The sequence below is a fragment of the Cavia porcellus genome, unplaced genomic scaffold, assembly GCF_034190915.1.
Source record: "Cavia porcellus strain 051 isolate PalLab524CR breed Dunkin Hartley unplaced genomic scaffold, mCavPor4.1 scaffold_7, whole genome shotgun sequence".
Lineage (NCBI taxonomy): Eukaryota > Metazoa > Chordata > Mammalia > Rodentia > Caviidae > Cavia > Cavia porcellus.
In genome coordinates this window covers 16,840,221-16,849,121 of record NW_026947490.1, presented here as the reverse complement: position 1 = coordinate 16,849,121, position 8,901 = coordinate 16,840,221, and the positions used below count along the sequence as shown (strand labels likewise).

The 8,901-nt window shown below is 53.8% G+C and overlaps 1 protein-coding gene across 2 annotated transcripts; it reads left to right on the top strand.

The window, feature by feature from the left end:
* Window positions 1-306: 306 nt before the first annotated feature.
* Window positions 307-7,618, top strand: Ppp1r14a (protein phosphatase 1 regulatory inhibitor subunit 14A). 2 transcript variants are annotated; one of them, XM_003467143.5, is made up of 4 exons: window positions 439-715; window positions 2,896-2,976; window positions 3,844-3,876; window positions 4,735-7,618. In XM_003467143.5, the coding sequence occupies exons 1-4, from the start codon at window positions 515-517 to the stop codon at window positions 4,834-4,836; spliced, it is 417 nt and encodes a 138-aa protein (XP_003467191.3). In that variant the 5' UTR covers window positions 439-514; the 3' UTR covers window positions 4,837-7,618. The 2 variants fall into 2 exon arrangements, with proteins under 2 accessions (XP_063108747.1, XP_003467191.3); XM_063252677.1 differs by lacking the exon at window positions 3,844-3,876 and having other exon boundaries at window positions 307-715; window positions 2,896-2,984; window positions 4,717-7,618.
* The last annotated feature ends 1,283 nt before the right edge of the window (window positions 7,619-8,901 follow it).

The following is an 8,901-nucleotide window of genomic DNA, read 5'->3' as shown; positions in this document are numbered from 1 at the left end:
AACACATCACACACACATGTAGGTTCATGGCTGGGTGGTAGGACAGAGTTAGAGTGCTTGCTTAGCATATAGGGGACCCAAGGTTCCATCTCCAGCACCGAGTGGGGGTGCTGCAGAGCACTCCAGATGCGACCGCTTGCAGCCAGGGCGGCCCAGCTGGAACCACGGTCCCCCGCAGCCACCAGAGGGCGTGGACAGGCCAGGTCCTCTAGAGCCGCCCGGGACCTCGCCCCTGGAATGCAAACCGTGGGTAGGAGGCGCTACACCTCCGGACCAGCTGTTCTTTCAGACCTTCCATGCACGAAGTGGGCAGGACTGCGGCTTTCTGACCCACACTGTGGCCTGGCTTCAACGTTACGTGCAGAGAAACTAAGTCTGGGCGGCGGGGGCGGACCAACCCTCCCTGAGAGCGAGCCCCGCCTCGCCCCGCCCCGCCCGCCCCGCCCCGCCCCGTTCGGCAGTCAGAGGAGCTGCGGCTCCGCTAGCGGCACACCGTGCCGCCGGCGGCTCCGCGATGGCAGCGCAGCGGTTGGGCAAGCGAGTGCTGAACAAGCTACAGTCCCCATCGCGGGCCCGCGGGCCAGGGGGCAGCCCCGGGGGGCTGCAGAAACGCCACGCGCGCGTCACCGTCAAGTACGACCGGCGGGAATTGCAGCGGCGACTGGACGTGGAGAAGTGGATCGACGGGCGCCTGGAGGAGCTGTACCGTGGCAGGGTGAGACCCTGAGGGCTGGGGGCTGGACGGCGTCGGGAGGAGCAGAGAACAGTCCGGGCTGGGCGCTGGTGCACATGCATCCTCTTTTGTACAAGACAGACGTGCATCGTCTTGGTAGTCTCTGCTCCACGGCACAGACACACACGCACACTTGAGTCTCCAGACACCGTGCAATTCCCCCGTAAGGGTCTGGGCAATGTATGGTAGGTGTGGAGGCTGGGCCTCCATACAAAAGGGGTGTGTGAAAGCCACGCACAGTGATGGGAGATAGGAGCACAAGAGACACGCAGCAAAGGAAACAACAGTGTACATCGATGTCCACAGTGACACGTTACAGCCATTGACAGCCACAGCCCCACACAAACTCACAAGCTGTGGGCATTTATGGGCCCGTAAATGCTATAGCCATCAGGCCACCCCGAGGACACAATAGCACAGGCCACAGCGATATGCTCTACACTAGACAACTACACAAGATAACTCAAGTTACAGCTGTTCAGAGATATGTATCAGTACAAGCTGTGGCAACACACGGACAAGACAAACTCCCGTAGTTTGCCTGCCGGGGTCACAGAGCAACTCAGGTTACACAGGACCATCCATTTACCTTCTCAAGAAAAACGTCTCAGCTACCAGCAAATCCAATGACAGATGGCACAGCCAACCCCAGGTATAAATCAACAGCAGTTACAACTACAGAAAAATGCAAAAACTCAAGGTGTGCATGGTAACAAAGTGGGAGCAACTGCAGCTGCCCTCGGCACATAGAGCTTAAGCCGCAGTTACATATGTTGGCTCATCGGTCACAGGCAGACATGGGTGCTTTGCCACTTGGATCTTTGATAGAGGTCACACTTCCTGCAACATCTATCTTCTATCTATCTATCTATCTATCTATTTATCTATCTATCTCTAACACAGCCAAGTATCTGGCGGACAGAGCAATCCGTACATACACAGACGCACCTTCCACGGAGCTGGTGGTATTTTGAAACAGGGTCTCACCAAGCCGTTCAGTTGCCCATGCTGGGCTCAAACTTGGAATCCTCCTGTCTCAGTCCCCACGGGGTGCTGGAATTCCAGGTGTGTACTACCACAGGAACCTTCTGAGCACAATGATGGTGCCGCCCATAGTGACATAAAGTCCTTCTGGCTGGACGTGGTGGCTCATGACTGTAATCCAGCACTTGGGAGGCTGAGGCAGGAGAATCATTGCAAGTAAAAAAAAAAAAAAAAAGGCTTTCTGTTCTCAGACACACACTTGAGCTCATATATAGTGAACAGGCACATGCACCTGATAGAAGTTTGTGCCATATTTAATGGGTACCATAGGCAGCCCTATGGAAGCCACCAGATGATGCATACCTCTGGCCCATACCTAACACTGGACTTTCCATGTGTTTCAGGCTCTGGCCAAGACTCAGACAGGCATGTGACACACTTACAGAAACCCCAGGACTTTGCTGAACCTTCCTCAACACACATAATGCCCCCCCAAACTTGGAGAGCAGGACTTTATGGGGACCTGACTAGTCACAGGGCTCTAGGACAGCTGGGTCCTATCCCTGTCAGGGGTGCTAAGCCAGCTGTCTTTTGGGCTGCTGCCCCAAGAGGCCAAGCTCTGCACAGTCCTTGATGTTTGATCACTCAGGGACAGATGTATGACTCATCCTGTCCACCACCTTGGGGGTCATGGGTGGTCATCACCCTCCAGCTGGAGCTGTCCCCCAAGAACCCTACCCTCTTCTTGTTCCCTGGAGGAAGGGGCCCGCCCAGCAGTCTCCCCTCCTCCTCCACCTAGTGCTGAGACTTTGCCTTGAAAGGGCAGAAGCCAGCCCCTCTCCTGCATCTCAGAAGCTGACATTCCAAGATTCGACCAGGCCTGCTTTCCCTGGTGGGAACTGCAGCCAAGGGGAGAGACCAGTGCCAACCCCAGGGTTCCCGGGGCGTTTGGGCCCAGGCATCGGGCTGGTACAGGGCCCCGGCTTCCATTGACCCATCTGTCACCCCTCCCCCTAGCACCCAGATGTCCCGCCTTGGCGGTGCTGTCCCTGACTGCCACATTACTGCTCCAGAATCTGCCAGCTGGGCTCTGGGAGCCATGGGGCCCCTCCAAAGTCCTGGACAAAGGCCAGGGAAGGAGAGGAAGGGACCCTGAGCAGCCCTCTCTCTCCCTGCAGGAGGCAGATATGCCTGATGAGGTCAACATTGATGAGCTGCTGGAGTTGGAGAGTGAAGAGGACAGAACCCGGAAGATCCAGGTAGCTGAGTGAAAGGCACTCCTACTCCTCCACCTGGTGTTACCCCAAAGAGCCAGAGTTAACAAGGCTAGGAACACTTAACTGCACCAGACAGTGGCTCAATTTCTGTACACTTAGTAACTCTTCTTTTCTGTATTGTTTTGTTTTTTGAGTCTCACTGTGTAGCCCAGGCTGCCCTCAGACTTGATGCAATCCTGCCTCAGCCTCCCGAGTACTGGGATTACAGGCCTGGGCCACCACACTCCATTCCACTTAGTGACTCTTCCGTTTCCCACCAAACCAATAAAGTAGGCACAATTATTATGTCTATTTTCCAGATAAGGAAAATGAGGCCCAGAGAGGTTGAATCATCTGCCAAGGATCACGTAGCTCAGCCAGAGAAGAGCTTTGATGCAAACTTAGCCAGTGGGGGTGCTGAGCCCTTTCCTTATAGCCTCTGCCCTTCCAGGGGATAGTACACATATGACTTCCTCACGTAGGGACCTGTTGACTCAACTCCCCCCAAGTTCACTCTGTGAGGGCTGCAGACGTCTGCTTTTCTTGAAGTCTGTGGGGTCCAACTTCCATTTATTTTACTGCCTTTGGGGTTTGTTGGGAAAGGAAAGAGCAGGGGTGGCAATACACCCCGCACTCTTGAGAGGCTGAGACCAGAGAATCCCAAGTTTGAGCTCAGAATGGGCAATTTAGGGACTTAGTGAAACCCTATGTCAAAATGAAAGTAAAAAGGGCTGGGGATGTAGCTCACTGCAAAGGCCCTGGGCTCAAGAATTATTCCCCTGTGTTGCAGCAAGGAGGCAGGGAGGGAGGGGAGAAGAGTGGATAGAAGGGTCCAGGGCTTAACCATTTACTGTTTTCCTGGGGGTGTAGGGGCTCCTGACGTCATGCACGAACCCCACAGAGGTGAGTTGATCTGCCCGCATGGAGGAGGGAGGCTGGCCATGGCCCCCAGCAGCTCTCCTCTGCTCCCCAGAGATGTCCTTTGTCTTCCTCCTCCTCCTCTCCTCTCTCCCCCATCTGCTGCAAGGGCTCCATGACAGCTCGCTCCAAGCCACTTCCCCATCTGCTCCTGTGCCTGCCTCTCCCACGCTGCCCTGTGGCCTCCCCTTTCTCTCTGCCCCTGCCCCCACTACCCTCCCTCTGCTGGGCTCCCTGCCCCACCTCTTGGGGGGCCCATCCTCCAGCCCTGAAGCTAGGCCACCCAACCCCTCCCACTTCCTTCCCTGCTTTAAAAGGGAAAAATATTCATGTTTCTCCAACCAGCTCTGGGCTGCCTGAGGGACAAACGTCATTGTGTGTCAGTTTGCCTTGGAGCTGTCTCAGGCCTGTCTCTGGGGACCCTCTTGATCACCTCCTGGCTTGAGAAGCATCTTTCTTCCCGTGTCCCTGTGTCTCTTGTCCCTATGCATTTAGATGTCTGTGTGTGTCTGTCTGCTTTTTTCTTCCTTTTTTACTGCTTTTGAGATAAAAACTCCCTGTGTAGTGCAGGCTGGTCTTAAACTCACTATATAGCCCAGAAGGGTCTCAAACTCTAGCGAATATTCCTGCCTTAGCCTCTCAGAGTGCTGGGTATACAGGCATGCACCACCACACCCAGTGTCCATCTCTTTCTTGCCCTGTCTCTTCTACTTTACTCTCTCGTTCTCCCCAAATCCTTCCCTAACTCCACATCCCTCCCATAATCCCAAAGCAGCAGGAGGGGGGGGGCAGAGGGACTGGGGCCCCCCCTCCCTGTGTTCTCAGCACTCATCCTGTCCTCAGGACTTCGTCCAGGAGCTGCTGGCAAAGTTGCGGGGCCTCCACAAGCAGCCTGGCCTCCCCCAGCCCAGTCCCTCTGATGACAGCAGCCTGAGTCCCCGATAGGACCAGGCCTGGACGGCGCCCCCTGACCGCTGTGGCCTCTGTGACCCTCGGCTCTCCCCAGCCCCTGGCCTGTGTATGCGTTGTATTTAATGGTCTGTAACAGTGACCCGAGTGCCTGGTTTTCCTGTCCCTGGCCACCCAGGACTTCCCTGAGCCCCTAGCCTCCCTCTCCTGCATCCTCAACAGATGGAGAATAGTTCTCCTCCATCTCTGGCAGCAAGAGCGTGAGAACTGCCCTGCTGACCCTGCAACGGCCTTCTCAGGGTGGGACTCACATCCTGTCCCCCTCCCCCGCCCTACACAGTCCTAGTCAGCAGGGCCCCTGTGGGCAGTATACTGGGGAATGACATGAGCCCATGCCATGGGCTGGGGGCAGTGCAAACTAACCAGGTCACACATTAAGGTTATCAGTCTGCCGTTGTGTCCTTGGTGTGGTGATTGTAATTAAGATCATAAGGGCTGGGGATTTAGCTCAGCGGCATAAGCACCTGCCTTGGAAGCAGGCAGTCGTGAGTTCGATCCCTGGTACCGATAAAAAGGAAAAAGACAAAAAAAAAAAAAAAAAAAAAAAGATCATAAAGGGGAGTAGAAAGGAGCCTTGTGGAGCCTGCACCTGGAGGAGAGAAGGGATCACTCGGAGGACTCAGCCAGATGTGCTGGATGGTGCAAAGGACTTGGCAGGTGCCAGGAGCCCTTCCTCCTGGCCTGGTGAAGAAATCCAGGGCCTCCTGAAGGAAGCCATCTGAGGTGGGGCCCTGGAGAATGCTTGGGATTTGGCTTCAGTTGGTGCCACCTATGTCTGGGGACTCAGAACTTGGGGGTGGAGGGTTTGACCTAGGGCTGAGCCAGGGAAAATACCAGATGTTAGCAGGAACTTCCTCCAGTTAGGATGGACATGGACAGCATCCCCTAGAGCTGGGTCAAGGAGGTCCCTTACTCAGCGCAGGGATTGAATAATCCCTCCTGCTGGGGCCTGATGGGGAGCTGGGCTCAGAAACTGTCAGTGGCTGCTTAACACATTTTAACAGCGGGTCTGGGTGTCTGGGGCCCCAGTCAGACCTGGGCAGGGTGCTGTCCCATCTGCCTTCTGAGGAGCCTCTAGCAGCCCCACTGGGGTCGGCACTCCGGAGCACCGAGCTCTGCAGGAAGGAAAGAGAGTGTGAGGGACCCAGCAGGCCCAGCCGCCAGGTGGCCTTGTCCCTGTGCAGGGTGAGTGAGTCATTTGCTACCTCCTGTCACTTGGGGGCTCCTGTCCCAAAGCCCCAACTTGGGGCCATGAAACGCTACTTCCTCTCCCAGAACCTGGTTTTGGTTCCTCCTCCTTGCTGTGAGGGCAGCAGTGTGCTCAATTCCAGGTCTGGAGGTCCTGGGTGTGCGGTGTACTAGGCCACTGGAAAACAGGAACATTGCAGATGAGGAAACTGAGGTTCACTTCAGTGATGTGCCTGCCCTCATACATGCAGCTGGGAAAGGGCAGTTCTGGGCTTCAATCCCAGACATCATGACTCCAGAGCCCAACTATTTAACTCCCACAAGCTGGTGTCCCCTAAGTGCCAAAGCAGTTCTTATTTTTAGTGGTATGAGCAAATTGGCTAACTCATCCCGAGGTGTTAGTGACTGCTCACAGTCCTCAAAGCTATCCTGTCTAAAAAGGCATAGAAGTGGGGCTGGGGATTTAGCTCAGCAGCATAAGCGTCTGCCCTGCAAGCAGGCAGTTGTGAGTTCGATCCCCGGTACCTATAAAAAAAGGAGAAAGACAAAAAAAAAAAAAAAAGGCATAGAAGTGATTGAGAACAAGGCTGCGGCAAGAGGATTGGGAAGCAGCATACCATAAAGGTTAAGAGCACAGCTGGCCAGTACTTGGTGGGCTGAGGCAAGAGGATCACCATGAGTTTGAAGTCAGCCTGGACTACGTGGGGAGACCCTGACTCAAAAACAAAACAACAACAACAACAAAACCCACACGGTCTCTGACGTTTCTGTCTAGATTCAGATTATTATTTTCTAGCTGTGTGATCTTGAATAAGTCACTTGCCTCTGTGGCTCAGTGTGTACTTTTGTAGGATGGAGATGACTGGAATTGTCCCTGCCTCCTGGAGGGCTGGGGTTAAAGTCACATGGCACAGACCAGGGCCAGGCAGGTACCAAGCTAGTCAGCCTTATCTTTGCTCAGAGGGGTCAGCCCTCCTTCCGTACCATCCTTGGCCTGCAAGATGTCCTTTGCAGGCCCTGATGTGGAAAAGGCCCCAGAAGATGTGAGGGCCCTGCCCCGCCCCCACACCGTGGCCATGGCTATCCGCTCCAGTCCATCTCCTCCCATGGCCTGTGGTCTATGACCCATGTGGCAGCCCAATGACGCTTATCACACTCCCCTCCCACAGTCTCCATGCATGTCCTTTCCTGTTCCTCTTCCCCTCAGAGGTCAAGGTTGTCATGCATTTCTTAGCATGGTTCCAGTGTCTGCAAACCCCTGTGAGTAGAGTGAGTAGGAATCTATGACCTGTCCCCACTTTCTGTGCCACATAGCAGAGTTTACAATCTCCCCCATCCCCAAAACTGGCGACTGAACCCAGAGCCTCGTATTAAACTGTCTCTCCAGCTCTCCAGGTTCTCACTAAGAGCTACACTGCCCAGGCTGGGCTCAAACTTGGGATCCTCCTGCCTCAGCCTCCCCGAGCACACCTTGCCTTTGTCATTTCACAATCCACCTTGGAGGTGGTTGTGCCCTCACATTTACAGTCTCTCCTTAGTCCTCAGAATAAAAGCAAGGCTCTGCCCCGGTTGCCTGCTCTCTCTCTTTTCCTGTCCTCACACCCCCAGGGTTCCCCTGCAGGCCCGAGGTCCCGCTTTGCCATCCCGAAGCACTCAAGTTCCCTTTCTCGCGGTCATTTAGATGTCTGCCTGCCAGCAGTGCTTAGAGCACCTGAGAATTATGCTTTTGTGTCTACAACAGCACTTGGCCCACAGTAGGTAAGTGGATAGTAGCAGCGCCCCCTGGTGGTCATGTTCCATGTACCGCGCCTTCCTCGCGCAGTGGCAGTCCTCGGCGTCCCCTCCAGGCTTCTTAAATCGGTTATAAACGCCTCCTGGGAGACGACCTAGTGCAGACCATGGCCACGTAGTAGGTGGGGTTAATGGACATTCAGTCCTGGAAGTCCAGGATGGAGGCTACAAAGCTGTTGCCTATCTTTACCTCCCCTCAACACCAGAGGCTTTGCTAAGCAGGATGACAAATACTAGAACTGAGCTTGTGTTATGATTGTGACTCATTTGATTAAAATGTTTTAGGAATACCTCTTGCTCCAGGAATAAAGAGGACAGGAAGGCTTTGAGCGAAGGGTTTATCATGGCTAATATGACAGCAGCCTGTTCAAAGTTTAATATCGTGCTGCTGACACTGCAGTCATCAATCGGAACAGTATTTACGAGTTGCAAAAAAGCTTTTGCGCTCAACTACGTCTCCTGTCATCATCATCATTCTGGCTATTTGAGCAGGATTTCAACCATCTAGTCCAGGATGTTCTTAAACTCAGTGATCCTCCTGCTTCAGCCTCCTGAGCACCAGGATTATAGGCATGCACCACTACACTGGGCTTTTTTTTTTTTTTTTTTTTAAATCGGTAGGAGGGATCGAACTCGCAACCATGTGCTTGCAAGGCAGGCGCTTATGCTACTGAGCTAAATTCCCAGCCCCACACACTGGACTTTTTAAAACTATTTCTTTTCTTTTTTTTTTTTTTTTTTTTTGTCTTTTTCATTTTTATCGGTACCGGGGATCGAACTCACGACTGCCTGCTTGCAAGGCAGGTGCTTATGCCGCTGAGCTAAATCCCCAGCCCCATTAAAACTATTTCGAGATAAACTCTTCCCCCAGATGCTAATTTGCCTGGGCTAGGCTTGAATTTGTGATCCTCTTGCCTTCATCTCCTAGAATGCTGGGATCACAAGCGTGTGCTGCCATGCCTGGCTTGGGGTTCTATAAGGACACCGACCCTCCTCAGGAGAGCTCAACATTCATGATTTAATCACCTCCCAAATCTCCCACATCCTAGTCATCATATGATT

Excerpts from the sequence above, each read along its gene's own strand:
- Ppp1r14a (XM_003467143.5), top strand. The coding sequence starts at position 515 with ATGGCAGCGCAGCGGTTGGGCAAGCGAGTGCTGAACAAGCTACAGTCC. Across the intron at positions 716-2,895 it reads AGGAGCTGTACCGTGGCAGG|GAGGCAGATATGCCTGATGA; the intron begins GTGAGACCCTGA and ends CTCTCCCTGCAG. Across the intron at positions 3,877-4,734 it reads CATGCACGAACCCCACAGAG|GACTTCGTCCAGGAGCTGCT; the intron begins GTGAGTTGATCT and ends TCCTGTCCTCAG.